At 45.8% G+C, this 27178-nt stretch overlaps 1 protein-coding gene across 2 annotated transcripts in view; it reads left to right on the top strand.

The window, feature by feature from the left end:
- LOC139375326 (rho guanine nucleotide exchange factor 10-like) overlaps positions 1-27178 on the top strand; it is a 74615-nt gene that overhangs the window by 23342 nt on the left and 24095 nt on the right. The window contains exons 3-23 of one of the 2 annotated variants that reach the window (XM_071117003.1): positions 1113-1568; positions 4376-4720; positions 5631-5667; positions 5826-5905; positions 6281-6337; positions 6674-6858; positions 8143-8259; positions 9000-9105; positions 9297-9487; positions 9591-9770; positions 10481-10597; positions 10826-10918; positions 11629-11799; positions 13516-13661; positions 14753-14937; positions 20635-20750; positions 21289-21416; positions 23906-24006; positions 24514-24635; positions 24821-24907; positions 25731-25960. In XM_071117003.1, the coding sequence (XP_070973104.1) occupies positions 1113-1568; positions 4376-4720; positions 5631-5667; positions 5826-5905; positions 6281-6337; positions 6674-6858; positions 8143-8259; positions 9000-9105; positions 9297-9487; positions 9591-9770; positions 10481-10597; positions 10826-10918; positions 11629-11799; positions 13516-13661; positions 14753-14937; positions 20635-20750; positions 21289-21416; positions 23906-24006; positions 24514-24635; positions 24821-24907; positions 25731-25960 (3250 nt within the window). The remainder of the gene's footprint in view (positions 1-1112; positions 1569-4375; positions 4721-5630; positions 5668-5825; positions 5906-6280; positions 6338-6673; positions 6859-8142; positions 8260-8999; positions 9106-9296; positions 9488-9590; positions 9771-10480; positions 10598-10825; positions 10919-11628; positions 11800-13515; positions 13662-14752; positions 14938-20634; positions 20751-21288; positions 21417-23905; positions 24007-24513; positions 24636-24820; positions 24908-25730; positions 25961-27178) is intronic. The other variant, XM_071117004.1, reaches the window with a different exon arrangement.

The following is a 27178-nucleotide window of genomic DNA, read 5'->3' as shown; positions in this document are numbered from 1 at the left end:
ATGTAAAGCTGCAGCTGGCCCAGAACAGAGCTGAACTAGGTCTTTCTTTGCAGCACAACCATATGACTGGACAATAATCAAGATAACTAGAGCAGGCAGGACTTGCTTTGTGGAGTCAAAAAAGCAGAGCATTTCTTTATTACGGCCAGACCTCTCCCTCTTTGTATAACCACTGAATTGATATGTTTTGACCATGACAATTTACAGTCTTAGGTAACACCAAGTAATTTAGTCTGCTCAACTTGTGTATCAGCCACACCATTCATTACCAGATTCAGTTGAGGTCTAGAACTTAGGGAAGGATTTATACCAAATACAATGCTCTTAGTTTTAGAGATGTTCAGGACCAGTTTATTCCTGGCCACCCATTCCAAACAGACTGCAACTTTTTGCTAAGGGTTTCAGTGACTTCATTAGCTGTGGTTGCTGGTGAGTATATGGTTGATGCCAGTGGCAGGTCATTGGTAAAAATAGAAAAGAGTAGAGGGCCTAGAGAGCTGCCCTGCAGTACACCACACTTTACATGTTTGACATTAGGAGATTAGGTCAGATTAGGAGATTCCATTAACGAAAACCCTCTGAGTTCAATTAGATAGCTCTGGATCCATGATATATCAAAGGTTGAAAAACCATAACACATACGTTTTCTCAACAATAGGTTATGGTCAATAATATCAAAGGCTGCAATGAAACCTAACAGAACAGCTCCCACAATCTTCTTATTATCAATTTCTTTCAACCAATGTCTATTCATAACCACACAGTGGGTGGTGGGTCAAGTTGGGACCCTCTACCAAGTTAAATATGAATGCAGACCCACCCTTTTGCTAATTACAAACCTGCATTCATATTTAACATATTTGGCTTTTCAACCAACCACCCACTGTGTGACTATGAATAGACATTAGTGGGGTCAGGCGTCGGTAACCTCACATTTTTGGAGAGAAGGGAAAATAACTACATTTGAGCTTTTGCCGATCTTTGAGCATAATGATTAAACTTCACTTATTCTACTTGCATATGTCTCATGTTCTCTCGCTCTATCCAATGCCACACAAAGGTAAGCTGTATTTCTCTGACTCCAACTCTCTCTCTCTCCTTTCTGTGATTAGTGTTGGTGGACGAGGTGCCCTATGCCGATGAAGAAGAGGGGGAGCAGTTTGAGTTTGATGACAGTGGGGATGAGTTCCCTGAGGCAGACCGGACACCCCATGCCCCTCCAGCCCCAGACTACGGGGGCAAGGCCCAGATCAATGGTGTGGCCCCTCACCCACAACAGGAAGGACCAGACCCCCGGCCCTCCAACCCGGAGCCCACAGCAGCAGCAGCAGCGGACACAGACACAGTGGCAGCTGAACCACCAGTTCCAGTAGCCATGGCTACAACAGACACAGTGGCATCAGCACCGGATCCTTCGGTAGCCAATGCTCCAACAGAAACAACAGCTCCAGTGGCAGCAGCAGAAGGGGACAAGACTTCATCTGTCCCAGCTGGCGCAGACCGTGACTTACCCCCTCCTCCACCCCCAGAGGACTCCACTCCTGTAGGAACAGACTCCGTGAACACAAGTTAGTGAAAACAAGTGTTCAGTTTTCCTCTTTATCACCTGGATGTCTGAGGATAGATCCTCTGTCTCGTTGTAGCCTAAACATACACAAATAATATACCACCACAACCATATCATTGTTCCACACTGAGTGGGTGCTGTACAGTAGTTGGTGTCATGCAGTCCATTCTTAGTGCATGTTTTGTGCCTACACATGTTGTATTACCTCATTCTGACACATGCGCCATGTCAGGCTGGAAAATACATTAGTGTAGTCCAGCCTGGTATCACTGGCTGCCTGGTTCAGGGTGGCTCTTGGCATTCATCACACACAGCTTGACACCACCAGAACACTACCCCTCTCTCTCTCTCTCTCTCTCTCTCTCTCTCTCTCTCTCTGTCTCTGTCTCTGTCTCTCTGTCTCTCTCTGTCTCTCTCTCTGTGTGTCAGAGGAGAGAGGTCAATCGCCCCAGTTAGACTCACCCCACATTTTTACTAGAGACTCCAACAACCTCTTGCTAACACACATTCCATGCACTTTCCTCTCTCTAGCACTCACCTCCCAAGTTCCTATGTCTCTCCCCCTCTGACGATTACATCCTAGTCCAATTGAGAGTCCAGGCCCCTCTCCTCTCCAGTGTCTGACCAGTACTGTTTGCTTCGCAGCATATGTGTCTGTAGTGTGTTCTAGTGGGTGTATTGTGATTTATCTCTTCTGACCACAGGGCCCGAGACGAGGTGTGTGGTGTAAAACAGTAAACACACTACGGTGTGATCGAAGGCTTAAGAGAAGGAAGGCCCACAGGCTGAGATTTGAAGTAGTGGAAGTTAAATGTTTAAGTCACAGTATTCTTCTTCAGTGTTCTGCAATGATCACAAGTTGGAGTGCTTAGTCACCTAACCAATGATAGACATGATGTGGTCTCATCAAATTGCTCTCATGGAATTTTATGGCAGTACTTTTTAGTATTTTGCAATTGTGCAAAGTAATCTGATAACAAATGAGTTCCAGCACATTTGGAGCCTTTGGAGTGTTACATTTGGAGTGTGTAACTGTAGCTATGTTGATGGGGATCCTTTGGAGCAGTGTGTAATTGTAGCTGTGTTGTATTAATGGGGATCATTTGGAGCAGTGTGTAACTGTAGCTGTGTTGATGGGGATCATTTGGAGCAGTGTGTAACTGTAGCTGTGTTGTATTGGTGGGGATCATTTGGAGCAGTGTGTAGCTGTGTTGTGTTGGTGGGGATCATTTGGAGCAGTGTGTAGCTGTGTTGTGTTGGTGGGGATCATTTGGAGCAGTGTGTAACTGTAGCTGTGTTGTATTGGTGGGGATCATTTGGAGCAGTGTGTAACTGTAGCTGTGTTGTGTTGGTGGGGATCATTTGGAGCCGTGTGTAACTGTAGCTGTGTTGTGTTGGTGGGGATCATTTGGAGCAGTGTGTAACTGTAGCTGTGTTGTATTGGTGGGGATCATTTGGAGCAGTGTGTAACTGTAGCTGTGTTGTGTTGGTGGGGATCATTTGGAGCAGTGTGTAACTGTAGCTGTGTTGTGTTGGTGGGGATCATTTGGAGCAGTGTGTAACTGTAGCTGTGTTGATGGGGATCATTTGGAGCAGTGTGTAGCTGTAGCTGTGTTTTATTGGTGGGGATCATTTGGAGCAGTGTGTAACTGTAGCTGTGTTTTATTGGTGGGGATCATTTGGAGCAGTGTGTAACTAGCTGTGTTGATGGATCATTTGGAGCAGTGTGTAACTGTAGCTGTGTTGATGGGGATCATTTGGAGCAGTGTGTAACTGTAGCTGTGTTGTGTTGATGGGGATCATTTGGAGCAGTGTGTACCTGTAGCTGCGTTGTGTTGGTGGGGATCATTTGGAGCAGTGTGTAACTGTAGCTGTGTTGTATTGGTGGGGATCATTTGGAGCATTGTGTAACTAGCTGTGTTGATGGATCATTTGGAGCAGTGTGTAACTGTAGCTGTGTTGATGGGGATCCTTTGGAGCAGTGTGTAACTGTAGCTGTGTTGTATTAATGGGGATTATTTGGAGCAGTGTGTAACTGTAGCTGTGTTGTGTTGATGGGGATCATTTGGAGCAGTTTGTAGCTGTGTTGTGTTGGTGGGGATCATTTGGAGCCGTGTGTAACTGTAGCTGTGTTGTATTAATGGGGATTATTTGGAGCAGTGTGTAACTGTAGCTGTGTTGTGTTGATGGGGATCATTTGGAGCAGTGTGTAGCTGTGTTGATGGGGATAATTTGGAGCAGTGTGTAGCTGTGTTGTATTAATGGGGATCATTTGGAGCAGTGTGTAACTGTAGCTGTGTTGATGGGGATCATTTGGAGCAGTGTAACTAGCTGTGTTGATGGATCATTTGGAGCAGTGTGTAACTGTAGCTGTGTTGATGGGGATCATTTGGAGCAGTGTGTAACTGTAGCTGTGTTGTGTTGATTTGGATCATTTGGAGCAGTGTGTACCTGTAGCTGCGTTGTGTTGATGGGGATCATTTGGAGCAGTGTGTAACTGTAGCTGTGCTGTATTGGTGGGGATCATTTGGAGCAGTGTGTACCTGTAGCTGCGTTGTGTTGATGGGGATCATTTGGAGCAGTTTGTAGCTGTGTTGTGTTGATGGGGATCATTTGGAGCAGTTTGTAGCTGTGTTGTGTTGATGGGGATCATTTGGAGCAGTGTGTAGCTGTGTTGTGTTGATGGGGATCATTTGGAGTAGTCTGTAACTGTAGCTGTGTTGATGGGGATCATTTGGAGCAGTGTGTAGCTGTGTTGTGTTGATGGGGATCATTTGGAACTAACTGTGTGTTACATTTCCATTGCAGATAAGGAAGTGTCCAGTGATGACCCTCCCCCGGCCGTCCCCAGGACCACCTCCCAGAGGAAAGTCAACCCCTACTCTGTGATTGAAATCACCCCCCTCCAACCTCAGCAACTGGAGCAGCAGCATGGGCCCGTCCCTACCTCTTCCTCACCGGTTGAGAGGGTAGGAGGAGAGGGGGAGAGGGAGGGGAAGGGCCAGGATGTTCCCCCCGCCAGCCCCCTCTGTGTCCCACCGGGCTACTCTGTGCCCGTGCCCTGTGGGTACGCCACCCCCTCTGGTGTGCCCCTCATTACGCCAGCCTACACCACGCCCGTCATCATCCGACACTTCTCCGTGGACGAGGAGGGTAAAGGAAGAACACATCCATGGTGGAAACATGTAGAATTAGAAGGATTTGAACAGCCATTCCTACTATTCCTTCTACTCTGTTCTGCATTCATATTGAAAACCTCATATTGAAATACTCCGATATAGTGTTCCTACAATGAACAGAGCACTGAAAAGTAGGAACAGAGCACTGAAAAGTAGGAACAGAGCACTGAAAAAATGTGGTGGGAACTGTTCAAACTTCTTCTCATTCATTCTCCTTAGTGGAATTCCCCCATCCTCTCCCCCTTCTTCACCACTGACTTTGGGATGAGAGGCCATGACACATGCATGCTCTGTACTCCCAGCAAATATTTCCTCTCCTTTCTTCTTCGCATTTATTTTTCCTAAAACCTTGCCTCAAGGAAGTGGGGACTAAATTTAGCCGCTTGCTAAACTCTGTGTTGGCTGTTAGGATTTTCCTGTTTTCTCTTTAATGTTACAGTAGTAGTTAAATGTGTGCCTTGGCCAGTCTGAGGGGAAATTGCAGTGTAATTAAGCTACCCAACACATCACAGAAGGTTACTCCTGTTTTAAAGTATTTTGAAAGGTATATTCTGTAGTTGTAATCTTAACACGTTGACTGATTGTTCCAATATACTGTCAGGTTTATCGGTTGGAAATGTTATGTGGCATGCAAGGCTATCATAGCAGAAAATATGTGAACATGTATTAGTTATCAGATTATCATTGCCGTTTTTTGAATGAGCAATCTAATTTGAGGTCCTTATCAATCAATTTCAGGTCGTATTTTTTTATCTCTTTGATGCTAATTTAGTTTCAGTGATGGCTGCCCCCTGGTGGCAGTAGCTAAGGTTTAGTGCAAACTGCATGCAACGTTAGGGAAGGAGTCATCGTTGTAGATTTTTGTTCTCTCTCTCTCCCTCCAGATACTGTGGTGGGGACAGGCAACGTTTCTGTTGATATGTGAGTGACTCGCTTGCCAGGCTCTTTCTTCACTGATCTGTTTTATTTCATCCAGACTGGACTTGATCTGCCAGAATTTGTGATGATGTGGATACTTGTTTATTTGTGTTGGAATAGCAGATGGTTATTATTTCTCTATTTTATTAAAATGTCTGCAGTGAAGAGTATCCTGCCATCAGAGAGGAGGATGCTTTGTCTAAATGGGTGTCGGACCCTGCAAACACAGCCTGGATGGAAAGTAAGTACTCCTCTTTTCATTTTCCAATGAGAAATATGTCATTTTCCACAATGATCTGTTTATTTTACTTTTCTATTTCCATTTGTATTTACCTAGTTTATACTTTTTGCTTGGAACACAACAGGACAGGGATTGTAAAGTTCTGAGTCCAGCCTGAATTTTTCCCGTGCACAATGCATAACTACGCTTTGGTGTTTTCTTTGGGAATTCACTTGAGTAAAAAATAGACACTTCCTTCCTCTTGGTCCTTTTGAGGAACCAGGCTCTTGTGGGTCTCTCCTCTTGCCTTCCCTGAGATTGTATCCTGTCCGTTGTGTGAAGCTTAATTTCACATTGAGACCTTGTTAATTCAAACACTGTTGCTTTGTCATTTAGATCCAGATGAAGTCATTTATGATGACGTGCCCAGAGAGAACTCCGACTCCACTACAGGTCAGTGCTGTATCCTTTTTTCTCTTTCTATTCTGTCGGTCTTTCTTTCTGTTTTTCATTGTACTGTCGTTCCTCTTTTCCACAGCATTTTGTGACTCTTTTGCATTTCTAAAACATCATGTGCTGGAATTATTCAGCAGAAACATTTGATGTGCCCTTAAGCAAACTGTGTTATGCTGTACAATGTTCAGTTGATGCACTAGAACTGACAGGCTAACTTATGGTCAGGCTAACTTGAATGATGAATACAAATTGCACCATTGCAGTTAAAACGGTATTTCACCCTGATTGTAATGCTGTTCCCATTGATTTGAACCCTTTCTCCTCGTCCCTCAGAGCCAGACGAGATGATCTATGATGATGTGGAGTTTGGGGAGGAGGGCTGTGGCAGCTCCCTGGACAACGGTTGGAGTTCCAGCGAGTTTGAGAGCTATGATGAGCAGAGTGACGGGGAGGGCCGCGGGGAGAATGGCCTGCCTGACGCCTTCATGAGAGGGAAGCCCCCACAAAGGAAGACCCATGTGTGTAAACTTAACACCTTACCCTCTGTCTCTCTGGGTAGGGAGAAGAAGGGTGAAGAGATTGGGGACTAGAGATTGAGGAGAAGAGGGGGAATTTGCTAGAGGAAGGGGATTATATATACTATGGGGAGTAGAAGTTTGAGAGAGGATATGAATGTGTCTCACCAGGAGATGCACAAAGCTGCAGATGGACGCCACAGATCAACAGACGCTAAAGAAGGATACACTCTTAGAACAACAACAAAAAAGGTTATATCTAGAACAGTGGAGGCTGGTGGGAGGAGCTATAGGAGGATGGGCTCATTGTAATGGCTGGAATGGAATACATTGAACGATATCAAACCGATTAAGCATATGGAAACCACATGTTTGGCTCTGTTCCATTTATTCCATTCCAGCCATTACAATGAGCCCATCCTCCTATAGCTCCTCCCACCAGCAACCATTGATCTAGAACCTAAAGTGGCTCTTCAGCTGTCCCCATAGGAGAACCCTTTTGGAACCCTTTTTTTCCCGAAGAGTGTCATTTATGTCAGCGTCTTGAACATATGAGGAAGCAGAAGCAGTGGCACACAGTGAATGTCTAATCAAATGCAATATCCAGTTAAACAGAAGATTCATGAATATTTGACATCCTCATATTTGAAATGAAAAATCATTCAGCAAATGTCAATACACATTTTTATACACTAGGCTTATTCTTGTCTTCCTGCTGCACATGTTAATACTATGCTCTCGATAATATACAGTTAATTTGTATATTTGGTTTTGAATTGAATGGCCTGCTTGTTCATTCAGCCCAGAGGTCTTGCCAGGGAGGTCTCAGTGTTATAACTCAGCTGGCTGCACAAAGTGACTGCTTGGCTTCTGTAGCAGAGATTGGCCCAGTTAAAGGTAGACTCAGTGAAATGCAGCACGGTAGATATTACGATGTGATGAGATCGATGAGATGCAGAACATTCTCAGAGTCACGCAGAGTATCTACGCATGTGAATGGTTCGCGTCACGCTGTTAGAGTGTAGTAGATACAGGACCAAAACACTGGAGAAGTTTAGTCTCGCTCTTCAACGCTCTTAGTTGTTTGCTGAAATTGACCCACTACGCTCTGCGCATCTACATCATATCACTGAGTCTACCTTTAAGATTTCTATGTGGGTCGGGAGACAAAATATGGGTGAGGAGGCAAGGCCTTAGCTGTGGTGAGGGTGGGTGGATTGGAGTGAGGGGCTGACCACCTTCTGAGGATCTGTCTGGTAATGCTTCAAATGCTCTGCTTTTGTTTAGCTTTCTCAAGATCTGACACGCTTGAAAGAACACTATGAGAAAAAGATGAAAGATCTTATGGCAAATACAGTGGGAACGGTAGAGCTGCAGCAGATTAAACAGAAACACGAGCAGAAGGTAAATGTCATCATCATGGTCGGTGTGTGTTGTCACCCTCCGCTAGACAAAGTAGATCCTCCTTAACCCCGACCTCCCTCACGGTGTCCCTCACTGACTGACTCAGACCTAGTCCCTTCATCCTGAGCTTATGTCTGGTGGTGAGTTTGTCTCTACTGCATTGACCTGTGCCACTAACAGTGTGGGTGTTGAGGCAACTGCATCTCCTAAGTGACATGCCTTTAGGTCTACGGCGTACTGAGACACCAGAGCAGCTGAGTTGTGTGTAGGCCTAGACAGGAGGTCCGTACAGGATCATCCCAGTCCACGCCTACAGAACATTTTCAAACAAATCTATAATAAAAGATAGTTATGAAGTTCTACTTTTCAGCAGAGGGTTGTAGCAGTCTAGGTAAATCTTCTGAGACTCTACCCTGGCTAATGAAAGAGCTTCTAAACTACTGATATTCCCTATTTACAGGTCTCACATAGAGAGATAGAAGTTAAGTACACATCACTTAAGCCCTTATGCATCTGTGAGAATATTTGAGTTTAGATTGACTCAGTTCAGCTGCTGTCACAGTTGCTGTCTTCCTCTGGTCCACCCTGCTCTCCCTGAGGTCCTGCTCCTGTATTTACATGATCTGCCATCTTCCCTTCTCTTCTAACACAGTTCCTATCTCCTCCCTAAGTGCTTCAGTAGCATGCTGTTCTCTCTGTCTGCTCTGAGTGCTATTTACTGTTGTTGACGTTACATGAAGATGCAAAAGCTGGTGAAGGCAGCGAGAGATGGGACCAAAGACGGCCTGGAGAAAACCAAAGCAGCAGTGAGAAGGGGAAGGTCGTATATCAAGACCCACTGTCACGGTAAGATTAAGAACAGAACATGGACTATGGTCCTTAGTTCACACTAGTCAGTTAATTACACTGATGTATCTGGGATAAAAATGCAAGCACTTTACATTGTAACAGGGGACTCATCCACTAACAATGTGTATTAACCTCCTGGGTGATGCTCATCTGATTTAAGCTGACCTCGTCTCTCCTGTTTATCTCAGAGAGGAAGTCAACCTGTTTTGAGGATGAGGAGTCAGAGCTATTCATCGAAGTGGAATGCTTCAACATGGAGCCAGTGCTCAGTCCCGTCCCTGAGGGTCTCTCACAACAACAGGTGGTGAGGAGGTGTATACTGGGCTCCATATTAGAGAGTGAGAAGAACTATCTGGATGCACTAAAGCGGATTTTAGAGGTATGTTATTTTACAGTTAATACATTTCGTATAACATTTCTCTAATTTCCTCAAGGAAAACATTTCCTACCACATCCTTATCTTCTTTATCCTCTCTTATCAGCAATATGAAAAGCCACTTTTGGAGATTGAGCCCAGGTTGCTAAGCGATAGGAAGCTGAAGGTGACATTCTATCGTATCCGGGAGATTCTCCAGTGCCACGCCCTGTTCCAGATCGCCCTGGCGTGCCGCGTGGCCGAGTGGGACAGTCTGGAGATGATCGGGGACGTCTTTGTAGCCTCGGTGGGTTGGTGGACAAGTGTAGGAAGGATTCCGTGCTGGGGAACCCACTGTAGGAAGGATTCAGTTCCACTTTTAAGATGGGTGGAAGAGTAAACCATTTGACAGTGGTCATGTGGTCAAAACTAGTGGACAGAAACATTCCTTTACTCACACCATGTCCTGTACTGTGCTTCACCATTGAACACAACACTGACTGAAGCGATAGTGCAAGTTTACCATGACTCGTTCTATAGGAATTAGTCCCTTGATTACACACACACACATGACACACACACATGACACACACACACACGACACACACAGCTGCACTGGGTTCTTGGAGGAAGTGCTCCACCCTGGTGTCTCTGCTGCCTAGCAACCCGGTCAGGGGTCTTCAAACAAAGTCTCACCCAGTAACCCCAGTTCTCCCTCTTCCTGAGGTTCGTTCTGTTTGAAGCATGACCACAACACAGGAGCAGGACATAGCATTTGTGACCCATGTGCTGTGTGCCTTCTTCCTTACTGTCCTCTCTCTCTTATCCCTGGCCAGAAACAACCATCATAATACACTGTCCAACTAACAGCTTATTTTGGCCCTAGGAAGCCCCATTCCTTTGTCTAGTACCAAGTTAATTCCATCCCTGACTGTAATTGTATCGGACTCGTATGAGGTGTTGATGGCTTGCTCTCTCCCCTTTCTGTCCCACCCTCTCTCTATATCTGGGTCCCAGTTCTCCAAGTCCATGGTGCTGGATGCCTACTGTGAGTATGTGAACAACTTCAGCACAGCCATGGCGGTGGTCAGGAAGACATGTGCCTCCAAACCCAGCTTCCTAGACTTCCTCAAGGTCAGTCAGAGCACCACTGTAAATATATATATTTTTTAAGTATGCTCCTGTGAAAATACAGAGATACAGCTATGCAGAATATGCATCGCTGGCTCTATCCTAAACCTAACTCCGCATAGGGACCTGGGGTTGATTTCAGACTGAACCAAAACACTTTGTGGTTCTGTATTGGATTGCCCTGCACTGCAGCAATCAGCAATCATTGATTGTCCTCTTCTCTCTCCTCAGCAACGTCAGGACACCAGCAGTGACCGGGTCACTCTCTACGGACTCATGATGAAGCCCATCCAGAGATTCCCTCAGTTCATTCTACTGCTGCAGGTATCTATTTCACTGTAACGTCCACACTTAGCGCCTAGAGTACATATTACACATCTACCAGCAGAGGGCGTCACATATTCACTACCAAAGAGCTCTGCTGTTAAGAATGCACTATGCAGAGAGAGTGCTGTGTAGTGTGCATACTCTTGGGAAATAATTTCTGCTTCAGGTGCTTCAAATTTGATCCTCACTCATAATTATTATGACTGAGGATAACATTTTAGACTGCCCATTGGGCTTCTGAAAGAATCTGAATAGTTTTAAACTGATGTTATGCCAGTGTAGAGATGTTCTGGATGTGATCGGTGCTCTGTTATATTCTGAATGTGTTATCTCTCCATGCTGTATGGCAGGACATGTTGAAGAACACACCAGTAGGCCACAGTGACAGGCTGCCCCTACAGATGTTATGTCATGTTACAGTATGTTATGCTATTCTGTGGTGTTCTGACTGTGATACAATGTGATACAGGACATGTTGAAGAACGCACCAGCAGGCCACAGTGACAGGCTGCCCCTACAGATGTTATGTCATGTTACAGTATGTTATGCTATTCTGTGGTGTTCTGACTGTGATACAATGTGATACAGGACATGTTGAAGAACGCACCAGCAGGCCACAGTGACAGACTGCCCCTACAGATGTTATGTCATGTTACAGTATGTTATGCTATTCTGTGGTGTTCTGACTGTGATATAATGTGATACAGGACATGTTGAAGAACACACCAGCAGGCCACAGTGACAGACTGCCCCTACAGATGGCCCTGACAGAACTGGAGACCCTGGCTGAAAAGCTCAATGAGAAGAAGCGGGAGGCTGACCAGCGCTGTGAGATCAGACACATAGCCAAGGCCATGAACGAACGCTACCTCAACAAGGTATTGCTCGAACACATACACACACACACACACACACACACACACACACACACACACACACACACACACACACACACACACACACACACACACAGTCTTGTATAACTAACCTTTTGGGGGGACACAATTCAGTCCCATTATTTAAAAAATCCTATACCCTAACCTTAACCCCAAAACCTAACCTTAACCCTAAACCTAACCCTAGCTCCCAACACTAAAACTAACAGTAGCTTCTGACCCTAAACTTAATTCTAACACTAATTCTAACCTTAACCCTAAACCCCCTAGAAATAGTATTTGACCTTGTGGGGATTCACAAAATGTCCCCAGTTGGTCAAATGTTTGTTTGTTTACTATTCTTGTGGGGACTTCTGGTCCCCATAAGTATAGTTTGACATGTCCACACACACCATTGATCTTCTTCAGACCATAGGGGCTCAGTGTTTGTCCTCTATAACTAGATGCTATTTGAATGTTTAAACAGATTGTTTCTTCCATTGTGTGGGCATTGAGGCCTTGACTGTAGATGTTTCACATTCTTCACTGAGAATCCATCTATACACAAATCTGGCAATATACAGGAGATGGCTCTGAGCGTGATACAGAGGCATCAATATTCCCTACTGTCTAATTATTTGTCTGTTTATCTGCCCACAAGAGCAAACAACCGCCCCATGGAATCTACAGTATATTTTATGGATGTGTGCATGCTGCAAAGTGCCTTAACTGTAACTAAAAGCACACTGATCTGTAAACTGCATGTCCTTATACTAGTATGTGTATATTCTACACTAACTAAATGGTATCTTCATATTCATTTCACCCTTGACACGGACCAGACTAAAAAGCTACAGTAAGATTGGACAAACTGCTTCCATGCAATATCTACAGAATGTATTTATATATTTTGGGGAGTACCTTAAATGTACATTCAAATCAAATGTATTTATAAAACTCCCTAGAAAGGCCAAAACCTAGAGAGGAACCAGGCTATGAGGGGTGGCCAGTCCTTTTCTGGCTGTGCCGGGTGGAGATTATAACAGAAACTGGCCAAGATGTTCAAATGTTCATAAATGACCAGCATGGTCAAATAATAGTAATCATAGTGGTTGTCGAGGGTGCAGCAAGTCAGCACCTCAGAAGTAACTGTCAGTTGGCTTTTCATAGCCGATCATTAAGAGTATCTCTACCACTCCTGCTGTCTCTAGAGAGTTGAAAACAGCAGGTCTGGGACAGGTAGCACGTCCGGTGAACAGGTCAGGGTTCCATAGCCGCAGGCAGAACAGTTGAAACTGGATCAGCAGCACAGCTAGGTGGACTGGGGACAGCAAGGAGTCATCATGCCAGGTAGTCTTGAGGCATGGTCCTAGGGCTCAGGTCCTCCGAGAGAGAGAAAGAAAGAGAGAATTAGAGAGAGCATACTTAAATTCACACAGGACACCGGATAAGACAGGAGAAGTACTCCAGATATAACAGACTGACCATAGCCCACCGACACAAACTACTGCAGCATAAATACTGGAGGCTGAGACAGGAGGGGTCAGGAGACACTGTGGCCCCATCCGATGATACCCCCGGACAGAGCCAAACAGGAAGGATATAACCCCACCCACTTTGCCAAAGCACATTGACATAAATCATAAATGAACCTAGGGGAAGACCGTTCGAGACCATATATTGTATCTGACCTCTTGGTCTCTCTCCTTTACCCATCAGCTTCTGAGTAATGGCAGCCGCTACCTGATTCGCTCTGATGACATAGTGGAGACGGTCTACAACGACCACGGAGAGGTGATCAAGACCAAGGAGCGACGCCTTTTCCTGCTCAACGACGTGCTCATGTGTGCCACGCCCAACGTCCGGTAAGACCCAAAGCACCAGCACCAGACACGGTACTCACCCTGGTCAGGGTTTCTACCCACAGTTGGAGGGAGCATCCTCTCTGGGTATGATTCTGATCAGCTCCCAGTGGAGGAGCCTGTGTCCTGTAATTATACTGTACCTCACCACACTAGCTACTGGCCACTGGCTCTGACATGAGGATCTATACGCTTTATAAAGTAGTAGTAATAGTTTATTACATTTTTACAAGTAGTCAATACTTGGAAGCTAAAAGCTGATTTGCAGTACACAGTACATACAGGTAAACAAATCTCAAGGTGCTTAAAAAGCAAAACAACATCAATAAAAAATGTCAATGACATGAGCAACAAATGGAGTGACAGTCAATAAATAGCTTGAGCAGGGCGAGGTGCAGGTACAGGTGGTGAACAGTGGTAGCTGAGCAGTTTCTTTTCTCCCCATGCACTCACTCAGCATACAGAACACTCATAACTTTGGAGGAATGTTCTGGAGTGATGAATTCCTCACTGAAAGCTCGCCACCGTCGGCCCCCCGTAGGAGACTGTAGAAACATCCCAATATAGGCCGACGTAGTCAAATTAAAACGGCTAGCTAGCTAGCATTGTTAGCTAGCCATCTTGAAATGCTGTTTTGCCATTAATTCTTAGGCATCAAACAAAATGTAATCCAGAGTAAATCTATACTTGTTTGGCTATTCATAAACAAAAAGTGAAATGATTCATACAAAAAACACAATGATTCAATATTTACAACATTTACAGGAGCTCTCTGCCCAGGCTGTTAAGTGCCAATAGGGCGACATGATAACTGTAGAACCAGTCATGCATGAAGTACAGTCTAAGTCTGACAATACAGTCATGCCATTTTCAAAAGCATTTGCCCCACTTTGATGTGACATACCATATACAGTACATACCATAGCACATACCTTACGATGGTGAATCAGTTAACTTCCTGAACTTTTGTTTACAATCCCCTCTGTATCAGTGAGGAATACACTCGATAAATGTAATATTGGTTGAAGAAACCTTTATTGGTCCCTGTGAGGAAATTCATTAGTCCTCTGCCTGTCCTTCTCCTCTGTATCCAGGTGCAGTGTTGATGGCAGTGGTAGTGGCAACGCCGCCCTGGGTCAGAAGTTCCTGCTGAAGTGGAGTGTCCCTCTGAGCTTTGTGGACGTAGTAGAGTTTGGCTCCAGTGAAGACATGGGTGACAACAGCCGCTTCACCCCACAACCCCACTCTGGAGAGAAGGTGATCATCAATGCCAAACCAAGTACGTCCCAATGATTCGCAACCACAGAGATCTGTCACCTGCTTAGTATTGGAAAAAGAGTAAGATGTGGATAAGATGTAGTTTAGAGCCCCCCCAAAGGCACAAACCCTGATTTGTGACATCGTTTCATCATGACCCCACAATTAATCATAAATAGAAGAATGTGAGGCCTGTGGTCTACGACACTGCATCCCAGTGCTAGGGGCGTCACTACAGACACTGGTTCGATTCCGGGCTGTATCACAACCCATAGGGCAGCGCACAATTGGCCCAGCGTTGTCCGGGTTAGGGTTTGGCCGGGATAGGCCGGAGTTTGGCCGGGGTAGTCCGTCATTGTAAATACGAATTTGTTCTTAACTGACCTGCCTAGTTAAATAAAGGTTCAATAAAAAAAGTAATAATGCAGGAGGAGACGAAGACGAGGGCCTGCAAACCGTGCCAATATATCCTCCAAACACCGGCTTCAAGGGCACTATCACTTTTATTCCATGGGTTATCAACATATTCAAATAATGATTGACATATTTTCATAAAAAATTTTATTTTGATGAATTTATTCATACTATTTCATCCTTCCACAAGATATAGTCCCGACACAAATCTAGGGTTGCTACCCAAGCCGGCTGGTCGTTCGTTCTATCGGTTTGGTTGCCAGAGACGCAACCCAGTCGTTCAGTCTTTTTGTTCTGTATCTATGGTCGTTCTTTATAAATGTTCCATTGCCATACTGGCTGACAACCTTCTTATCCCTTGCTAGCTAGCCAGCCAACTACGGCTAACTTACAGTCACATCAAACAGCGCTGCCAGAATAACAACAGTAGCTGCATTTGCATTTGTTTAAGCTGATTTCCAGAGACATTCATTTGGATACATCCATAACAATGATCTAATGAGGCGCGATTTCACCTGGCATAGAAAATGTGCTCACCATTCAGGACACTGTTTGTTCAGAGGACTTAGCCAACAACACAGCTACAGTAACACAATCACTTCAAACTGAAGCTGGAAAGACTGCAAACTAGCTGCACTTCGTTTTGTTTGACCTTTTTTCATTTGAAATTTCTTTGTATATATCCATAAAAATGATGCCAGCTGATTTATGATTTCGACTGGTTGAAAAACGCTGCCTGCCTGTCTCGTCCCGACTCTCGACACGTTCATTACTATGGGACAGCTGGAGATCGAATATGAATATTGAAATAATGTTGCAAATGTCGGAGAGACAGACAACTAGGTTTATATAAGTCTCCGCTGTTGAAAACTACACGTTAGTCTAAAAGAAATGTGAGATAATGTCTATATGCTTTTTATAGTGGAGATCAAGTTTATAAAGTGCCTGGCTGGGCTGAAGAGACAGTGGATTGCACAGTCAGATGGAACAGAGTAAATAGGCATTTTAACGTCATAGATTTAGCCAGTGGTAAATTGTGGAACAGACATTGGCTGGAATATGGTTTTAACCAATCAACATTCAGGATTAGACCCACCCGTTGTATACATTGAAATAATATGCATTACTCTGCACAGTGGCTGTACAATGCATATACAGTACAGTACAAGCAGCAATACCTTCTGCTGTGTGTAAAATCAAAACAATTTCCTCTTAGTGCTGATTAGGTTTCAACACCCCCCTCCCTGAAATATTAATGAGTTCTAGATGATTACTGTAATTATTTAGCAGACTGCCTGGCCAGTTCCCAGTGGGCTCAGATCAACACTACAGCACAAGCACTACATGACTAACTGATGTTACTGTTGGATGAAACATGGGGGGGCTCTCCTTCTCAGATTATAGTGTTGCAGGACCACACTCAATAACAAGGAGTAAAAGTTGCTCATTAATTCATTTGACACACCAACAACAAATGTTTAGCCATCATTTTCTGTGTGCCAGGCTTTCCATCTCGAACCACTGAGAGACGTTTGAAAATTGTTCCAGAGAGACTGTGGTGAGTCTTTAAGCAGCCAGCTCCACTCTCTGCTGCAGTGTCACTGACTTCACTCTTTCCCCTGGCCTGCTCTGGCAGCTGCTCGTCATGGGCGCTCCTTTAAACTCCTTATTGGAAACCATGCTACCATCATAATCAGACTGTATGGTTTGTGATCATAACCAGGCAGTTGCTTTTTTTTAGTAAAGAACATTCACCCTGACTACAAACCAGGCGTCGGTAATGGGGAATGCAACGGTACATTAGTGTGCTTTTCATTTAGCTGGTGTTCAGGTGGTGACAGCAGTACACCCACTGGGCAAGGCATGGTGGATGCTGTAATAGCTATGGAGTAACTATGTTGATATTTGATATTTTTTGCTAGAGGTTATGAACAGAGGTGACAGTCGTTTCCTGTGCATGGCAGGCTTTGACGTGGCAGGCTTTTTCCCTTACACCAAGCCCTCTGATGCAGGCTTCTGTTCGTCAGTCCCATCTGTGGTGCAAGTGTGATCTACTCCAGTCGTGTGTATATAAAGCCAGAGAAACTCATTCCATATATATATATATATATATATATATATATATATACATATACACTACCGTTCAAAAGTTTGGGGTCACTTAGACATTTCCTTGTTTTTGAAAGAAAAGCAAAAAAAAATTGTCCATTAAAATAACATCAAATTGATCAGAAATACAGTGTAGACATTGTTAATGTTGTAAATTACTATTGTAGATTTGTAGATTGTAGATTTTTTTTAATGGAATATCTACATAGGCGTAGATTATCGGCAACCATCACTCCTGTGTTCCAATGGCACGTTGTGGTAGCTAATCCAAGTTTATAATTGTAAAAGGTGTGTGTGTGTGTGTGTGTGTGTGTGTGTGTGTGTGTGTGTGTGTGTGTGTGTGTGTGTGTGTGTGTGTGTGTGTGTGTGTGTGTGTGTGTGTGTGTGTGTGTGTGTGTGTGTGTGTGTGTGTATTTATTACCGAGGGTATGGCCTACTGTACAGAGACGTTGAGCCTCTGATTACAAATGGCTTTATAGTGTAATAGCCATGCCTTTTGATCCACATGCTGAGAAGAGGATGACCGTCTAGCCTGTAAATGGATGTCGTTGTGCGTAAGCCTGTGTTATTTAAGAGTCCATTAGTGATCTACTGTACAGTACTACTCTCCATCCATATTGTTAAGGACCCGGAGTGAAGTTGAACATATGGGCCATTTCTTGTTTTCCTCTCATCCTCTTACTCATTGAAATGCCAGGGGATAAGCAACCTTTCCTCTCTTCCCTCTCCTCCACTGCCCAACTGCCAACCCCCGTCCCCTCTCCTTCCCAAAGCCTCTTACCCACTCACCCACCCGTCAGCTCTCCATCTGCCCTCTATTCCCATCCACAAATGGCCTGATGGGGGCTAAAGACAGTCAACTAAAGCATCTGGACCCTGGGCTGACAGTCAGGCAGGCATATTCCTAGCCAGCTGTCTAGTCCTGAGCTAGGTTAGACCCCTATATATACATCCAGTAACCTATTGCTCTTGGGAGATCCATATGAACTGGACTGCAGTCTGGTTCAGCTCAGTAATGTTAGCTAATTAAATTGGGACATGGAGCTAGAATGGAAAACATTACATTAGGGTATGGCCATTTTTACCTGACAGAAATGGATCAGGCCATGTCACTCCCCCATATTTTGTCTATGACCCATATCATTTCTTCAATACTGATGACATTTTCCTCCTAGTCAGTCCTCTCTGTGTGTCTGTTCTGGCCAGGCATTTTAAGTGGGAAAAACCCTCTCTCAGCTTCTCTCCCTCCCTCCGTAGTCCAGTATGTTCTGTCAAAGCAACTGGTGACCTGCCTACTGGAGGCAATGAAAAGACAGTCCAGCGTATGATGTCACAGTTTCCTGTGCTCTGCTCTGGATGTCTGTTTGCTTGCCTCATGTCAGTTGTACTTAGCATAGCTAATTGGGACCACCAGAAGAGATGACTGCTCAACAGGTCAGGTTCAGCTTGTCCATGGCGCTCAGTCTCATTGTGGAATATTGGCATTGTTTGTCAGAACATATATCTATAGTCATAGAGATGAATGATGGCCTGCAGAATTACCATGGATGACAAGCTAATGAGCGTGACTGAAGCTTATTCAGTGATTCTGCCTTGACCGGGTTCCAACCACACAAAGACAGCATAGGGCTCCTGAGTGGCACAGGGGTCTAAGGCACTGCATCTCAGTGCCAGAGGCATCACTACAGACCCTGGTTTGATCCCGGGCTGTATTACAACCGGTCGTGATCGGGAGTCCCATAGTGCGGCGTACAATTGGCCCAGCGTCGTCCGGGTTAGGGGAGGGTTTGGCCGGGGTAGGCCGTCATTGTAAAATAAGAATTCTTTCTTAACTGATTTGCCTAGTTAAATAAAATAAAAATTAAGACCAATGAGGCGGGAATATTTTAACTTCATTAGACAAGACAATTAGCTCAATAGAACATACATTTTTAACATGCTTCTGAAGCTAGGACAAATTGTTATTGTCAACCATAAACTTTTCAAATTGCTTTCAACCCAACACACTGGGTTAACACCCAACACACTGGGTTAACAGTAAAACTGTTCAATGATACTCTGTGACCTGGACATATTCAGAAGTGGAATGATATCTTGGTACATGATGAAGAGAACGTCTCTGAATTAGCTTCTGCATGTAAACTTACAATCTGAAGTATCCTTTTCTGAATGACTCTTTCTGTCTCCAGTGTGACCACCACCTACGTGAAGTACTTAGTGCATGTCAAACGGGGTGGAAGTTTCTCTGAGTGTCCTCTCTCGGCAGCCCTGGGGAAGAATGGAGCGGTTGCCATGGAGCTGGAACACTACGGCAGTGTGAAGGGCCATTATAGACCCCACAGAAAGTAGACAAAACCAGAGGGAGCTCCAGAAATCCTGGCGCCAGAGATTCCCGTTCACATTAACCCCCTCCCAGTTCCAATGTGCTGCCTAATGAGTGGTAGACCACGTTTAACTTGAAAAGTCATATGGTGAACTCATATTTAAGAGCTTGCCTTCTTACTTGTTAGCTGACAGTACCATATGCTGCAAATCCTACCGTACGATGACTTGTTGGCAGGCATGTCTGAAAGATGAGGAGGGTCCTCTCTGTGCTGCAGGTTTAATTCGAGTTACAGCCTTGAGAGAAGGCTATGTGCTGGCAGAACCTACAGCCTCTCCTCTTTCTCTCCCTTTCTCTCTCTGAGGAGTCTGGCTCTCTGTCTGTGTCTCTTCCTGATATACAGGCTGAGCGCTGACAACAAAGCAGCCCATTGTCCCGAGCTGGACACACAGAAACACAATAATCCCTTACTTCACTGGCCTGTTGGTTCGGTTAGGCAGGGCACATCTACAAAGAAACACACACACGCTAGCGCAATAGAGGGAAGTTTAACACCAGGAAACTGCCGTTGGGTAACGGTACTCATTTCCAACGCACACACACACACACACACGGTTCAGAGCCATGCCAAGTTGGGAAACAGACTGACTTTGTCTGGCAGTGTGTCTTATTTTACCTCCTGCTTTCAATGCACAATAATTGCCTTTGAGATTTGTATGGCTCATATTGTTGGGTCAGTGGGTTCAGATGGGATATGGGCTCAGCTTTGTGAATCAGAACTTACTACTACTACCAACTTTATTTGGTAATAATGTAGTTCTCAGTTGACAATGACATGATAGTTTATTGACTTGTCATTGTCTCTCCTCTCAGATAAGCTGTACATGGGTCCAGGCCAGCTGTACCAGGACCTGCAGAACCTCATCCACGACCTCAGCCTGGTCAACCAGATCTCCAGCATGATCGGAAGCCTCAAGGGAAACTACCAGGTGAGCCGCATATATAAATGTGTGGGTGGGGTGGGGGGCTGCTGAGTCGTGCTGGGCTGTGAGACTCAACTAGCCAGTGTTAGTGATGTTTCTGTCTGAGAGTGGTGGGGGAGCAGAGAACAGGCCAGAGGCACACAGAGAGACATGTTTCTGTCTGTCTGAAAGTGGTGGGGTGCAGAGAACAGGCCAGAGGCACACAGAGACATGTTTCTGTCTGAGAATGGTGGGGAGCAGAGAACAGGCCAGAGGCACACAGAGAGACATGTTTCTGTCTGAGAGTGGTGGGGAGCAGAGAACAGGCCAGAGGCACACAGAGAGACGTGTGTGTCTCACACACACACACAAGACAGAGGGGGGCTTTTGTGGTCAATTTGGAAGAGCTGGTGTGTGGAGTCAATCTCTTCTTGCCCAATGGCATGATTGAAGGCTGTTATAGATCTCGTTGACATTATGGGGCTGTGGTTTAAGCAGTGTCTTGTGTTAATACTTTATGTCTCTCTCTGGCTCTTTCCCATCCCTCCATCCCTCTCTCCTCTAGAACGTTAACCCTGCTGTGGCCCATGATTGGGTGTCAGGTCTGCAGCGTCTCATCCTGAAGAAGGAGGAAGAGATCCGGGCTGCAGACCGCTGTAGGATCCAGCTGCAGCTGCCTGGCAAACCGGACAAGTCAGTGTCTTACACACCACACTGCTGTCTCTCTCTCACACATAGACCTCACTCCCACCACACTGCTGTCTCTCTCACACATAGACCTCACTCCCACCACACTGCTGTCTCTCTCTCACACATAGACCTCACTCCCACCACACTGCTGTCTCTCTCACACATAGACCTCACTCCCACCACACCGCTGTCTCTCTCTCACACATAGACCTCACTCCCACCACACTGCTGTCTCTCTCACACATAGACCTCACTCCCACCACACTGCTGTCTCTCTCTCACACATAGACCTCACTCCCACCACACTGCTGTCTCTCTCACACATAGACCTCACTCCCACCACACTGCTGTCTCTCTCTCACACATAGACCTCACTCCCACCACACTGCTGTCTCTCTCTCACACATAGACATCACTCCCACCACACTGCTGTCTCTCTCTCACACATAGACATCACTCACACCACACTGCTGTCTCTCTCTCACACATAGACCTCACTCACACCACACTGCTGTCTCTCTCTCACACATAGACCTCACTCACACCACACTGCTGTCTCTCTCTCACACATAGACCTCACTCACACCACACTGCTGTCTCTCTCTCACACATAGACCTCACTCACACCACACTGCTGTCTCTCTCTCACACATAGACCTCACTCACACCACACTGCTGTCTCTCTCTCACACATAGACCTCACTCACACCACACTGCTGTCTCTCTCTCACACATAGACCTCACTCACACCACACTGCTGTCTCTCTCTCACACATAGACCTCACTCACACCACGCTGCTGTCTCTCTCTCACACATAGACCTCACTCACACCACACTGCTGTCTCTCTCTCACACATAGACCTCACTCACACCACACTGCTGTCTCTCTCACACACATAGACCTCACTCACACCACACTGCTGTCTCTCTCTCACACATAGACCTCACTCACACCACACTGCTGTCTCTCTCTCACACACTAGGTTAGGCCCCTATGTCTTCACTCCCTCACTGTCTCCTCTCACCATTCAGGAATGAGCACAGTGTGTTACTGTCACGGTGGTAACAACTTTAACTTTGTCCTAGTCTGATCTCAGGGGTATGATTTAGTCTGTTAGAGCTCTGTGCTTTCTGCTGTGGAGCAGTGTGTTTATCTCCTCAGAGAAGACAGTGCAGCTGTTTCATCAACATGGTCCCTTCTGGACCTAACCAGCACCTTGTTTACTCACACTGACCCCTGAGACCGCAGGGCATCACGTTTAGCGATACAACTCTGCTGCTCTCATTCCTCTCTGATCGCCCACATCTAAAAACAACACTCCAGAGAGAGAGAGAGAGACAGATGGAGAGAGGGAGTGAACAGGAAGTTGCATGCCAGAGAGATCCTTCTGTGATGTGGTATTTATGTTGGCTGTTCTTAGCTGTTGTAATCATTGTTGTCTTGAAATATTCACAGCCCTGTCTGCTGTCAGAGAGCAGGATCACATGTCCCTTCAGCTCTTAAGTTCCTCTGACAGCACTGTGTTGTTCCTCTGTGTCATCTGGGGATGTGGGAGATATGTGGGCTGTATTCAAAATCAGGATCACTGAGCAGTTGCATAAATCTTTGAAAATAGTGCAGAAAAGTAGTGCACTGACTTAAAATCAGCATTATTTACTCATGTTCATTCACTCCTACCATACCAACATGTTGGAATACACCCCAGTGTTACATTTCAATGCACTGATTGGGCTCTGAGCAACACACTGTATAATGGATCCTGTCACTGTATCAACACATTCTCTCTCTCTCGCTCTCTCTCTACGCCTCCCCTCTCTCTCGCTCTCGCTCTCTCTCTATGCCCCCCCCCTCTCTCTCTCTCTATGCCCCCCCCTCTCTCTCTCTATGCCCCCCCCCTCTCTCTCTATGCCCCCCCCTCTCTCTCTCTATGCCCCCCCCTCTCTCTCTATGCCCCCCCCTCTCTCTCTATGCCCCCTCTCTCTCTCTCTATATGCCCCCCCCTCTCTCTCTCTCTATGCCCCCCCCCCCTCTCTCTCTATGCCCCCCCCCCTCTCTCTCTCTCTATGCCCCCCCCCTCCCTCTCTCTCTCTCTCTGCCCCCCCCCCCTCCCTCTCTCTCTCTCTCTATGCCCCCCCCTCCCTCTCTCTCTCTCTCTGCCCCCCCCCCCCCCTCCCTCTCTCTCTCTCTCTCTCTGCCCCCCCCCCTCCCTCTCTCTCTCTCTATGCCCCCCCCCCCCCTCCCTCTCTCTCTCTCTCTCTGCCCCCCCCCCCTCTCTCTCTCTATGCCCCCCCCCTCTCTCTCTATGCCCCCCCTCTCTCTCTCTCTATGCCCCCCCCCTCCCTCTCTCTCTCTCTATGCCCCCCCCCCCCCCTCCCTCTCTCTCTCTCTCTCTGCCCCCCCCTCCCTCTCTCTCTCTCTCTGCCCCCCCCCCTCCCTCTCTCTCTCTCTCTGCCCCCCCCCTCCCTTCCTATCTCTCTCTCCTCTGGGCAGATCTGGCAGGCCCACATACTTCAGTGCAGTGTTCAATACGTTCTCTCCTGCCATCAAACAGTCATGGATCAGTAACCTGCAGATGGCCAAGCTTGCTCTGGGTATGTCTAACCTGGCCTCAGTCACAATCACAGACCCAATGCTCTGTCTGTGGACGTTGGATACCTTGTGTTCCCTATTGCTTGTCTCCACTGTCTCTGTCACTTTGTAGTTCCTACTGTCGTAGGTGTATGCAGAGGGACAGCCTCTCTGCCCTTTTTCCACTTGAAAATGTTCAAACTGCCCCTGGCTTCGTGGCTCACTTCCAAAATCCAGGTTCAGTTGCATAGCAATGGCTATTTAAAAATCCATGTTTAGTGAGTGAATATCATTAGTTCAAATTCACTTTTCCAGTTCTGTGGTCCCCTCTGTAAAATGGATCATTCAATTATAAAGCCTGGATCTGGTGTATAGATTATAGAATCAGGTGTTCTGTAACATATTTGGAAAAATTTACCGGTTAGAATTTAGGATCGCTCCACACTGGACATAGTGTTCTTCTTTAAAAATGAAATTATGGTATGGACTTGTCATTCAAACTGTGTGTGTGTGTGTGTGTGTGTTAACAGAGGAGGACAACCTGCAGGGCTGGTTCTTTGCAGAGGATGATGGTAACCAGATCAAGAAGCAGAAACATCCTCTCCTGCTCAGGCAGATGCCTGTGGTCATGTCCAAACTACAGGAGTTCAAGGTGGGCCTCCGCTCCCCCACACGGCCTCCTTCTCTCTGAGCCGTGGGCAAAGTTAATGGCTCCATGTACAGAGTCCACATCCCATGGCTGCATGAATCATTTGTTACAATGCCATGTAGGAAATTACTACAAACTCCATACACATGTGATGTGAAAACTGTGTCTGTTCCCTCTGTCTGTGTCAGGTGGAGTGTGCGGTCCATAACCCCGAGCCCCACATCAACATAGAGAGCACAGCAGACACCCCTGCTCTGGGACACGGCTGTGTGTGGGTAAGGACACCTGGAGGTTTAATTTTCTAAAACATATACCTTTGTGCAGTATGGACACCCATGTGCTTCATTGTATTTTACCTTTATTTAACTAGGCAAGTCAGTTAAGAAAAATTCTTATTTTCAATGACGGCCTACTGGGGAACAGTGGGTTAACTGCCTTGTTCAGGGGCAGAACAACATATTTTTACCTTGTCAGCTCGGGGATTTGATCTTGAAACCTTTCGGTTACTAGTCCAACGCTCTAACCACTAGGCTACCCTGCCATATAACAATCGATACATACTGTCGCTTATGCGTCTAGCCAGAGCCAAGTGTTGAGAGTAGACATCTTACTCATCATCAGCTATAAAAAAGCTTTCTTCCACTCACACTGAGATTTATATGAATAATTGAACAGAGGCCCTTTCATTCATGAGCTGTAATTCTGAACCAGTGATATGTTTACTGTATGAATCAGTTTAGTGCCTCTTAGCTGTGTGTATTTACTTCAGACAGTGATAAAACATTCACAATACTTTGACTCCCAATGTCCTCCAGTGATGGACTGTTCCCATTCTCAATGAAAGCTCACACTTTTCCATTGTAAATGACTCACTGTTGGCCTGGATTGAGAGGGCCATTCTGTCCCGCTTTAAGCTCCTACTGGTCAGTCAGCTGTGCGGCTTTCTGCTGGAGTGGTTAGAAGCATTGTAACAGTTTGTTGTTGTGATTGTTGCTCTGTAAAAGGCTTTTATTTCCTAGCTAGGGCATGGAATCTTTCCTGGTCAGGTCATGTGGTAAGGAAAAACTCCTAAATGTTACTACTCCTATCCCTGTTCAGGTGGCGAGCTGCACCAACCAGATGGGTCAGATAGCCATCGTAGCCATGCAAAACTCCAGCCCCAAAGTGACAGAGTGCTTCAATGTTGAGTCACGGATCCTTTGTATGGCGTACGTACCCATGGAGCAGAGGACCAAGGAGAACGGGGAGGGGAACCCCGAAAATAATCACTCCTCAGCAGGGAAGACCAGTGATGCCCCCACGGTCTGTCTGGGCATGGAGGAGGGCAGGTATGTGTGGGTTTACATCCACAAGCCTAATTAACAAACTTACTGTAAGCCTACAACTGGTCTTCACCTCAACTGCAATACACAGGTATCAAAATAAATCAACTGATTTGATTGTATTATAATTTCCTCATGCGGTGCAATCGGAAAGTATTCAGACCCCTTGAATTTTTCCAAATGTTGTTACGTTACAGCCTTATTCTAAAATGGATAAAGTGTTAAATAAAATGTTTTTCCTCAACAATCTACACAAAATAATACCCAATAATTTCAAAGCTAAAACAGGTTTTTTGATTTTTTTTAATGCAAATGTATAAAAATAAATAAAAAAACAGCTACCTTATTTACATAAGTATTCAGACCTTTTGCTATGAGACTCGTAATTGAGCTCAGGTGCATCCTGTTTCCATTGATCATCATTGAGATGTTTCTACAACTTAACTGGGGTCCACCTGTGGTAAATTCAATTGACTGGACATGATTTGGAAAGGCACACACCGGACTATATAAGGTCCCACAGTTGACAGTGCATGTCAGTGCAAAAACCAAGCCATGAGGTTGAAGGAATTGTCTGTAGTGCTCTGAGACAGGCTTGTATCGAGGCACAGATCTGGGAAGGGTACCAAAACATTTATGCTGCATTGAAGGTCCCCAAGAACACAGTGGCCTCCATCATTCTTAAATGGAAGAAGTTTGGAACCACCAAGACTTTTCCTAGAGCTGACCACCCGGCCAAACTGAGCAATCGGGGGACTTTCCACCGATTGGTCAGGGAGGTGGCCTTGGTCAGGGAGGTGACCAAGAACCCGATGGTCACTCTGACAGAGCTCCAGAGTTCCTCTTTGGAGATGGGAGAACCTTCCAGAAGGACAACCATCTCTGCAACACTCCACCAATCAGGCCTTTATGGTAGAGTGGCCAGACGGAAGCCACTCCTCAGTAAATGGCATGACAGCTCGCTTAGAGTTTGCCAAGAGGCACCTAAAGGTGGTCTGGTCTGATGAAACCAAGGTTGAACTCTTTGATCTGAATGCCAAGCGTCACACCTGGCAGCATCATGCTGTGTGAATGTTTTCAGCAGCAAGGACTGGGAGGCTAGTCAGGTTTGAGGGAAAGATGAACGGAGCAAAGTACAGAGAGATCGAAAATCTCTGGAGAGACCTGCTACCTGAGAGACCAGAAAACCAGAGACCAGAGAAACTCCCCAACCAACCTTACAAC

The sequence above is a fragment of the Oncorhynchus clarkii genome, chromosome 19 (genome assembly GCF_045791955.1).
Source record: "Oncorhynchus clarkii lewisi isolate Uvic-CL-2024 chromosome 19, UVic_Ocla_1.0, whole genome shotgun sequence".
Taxonomy (NCBI): Eukaryota; Metazoa; Chordata; class Actinopteri; order Salmoniformes; family Salmonidae; genus Oncorhynchus; species Oncorhynchus clarkii.
Note: the sequence above shows the minus strand (reverse complement) of the source record. Positions and strands in the feature narration are given on the sequence as shown.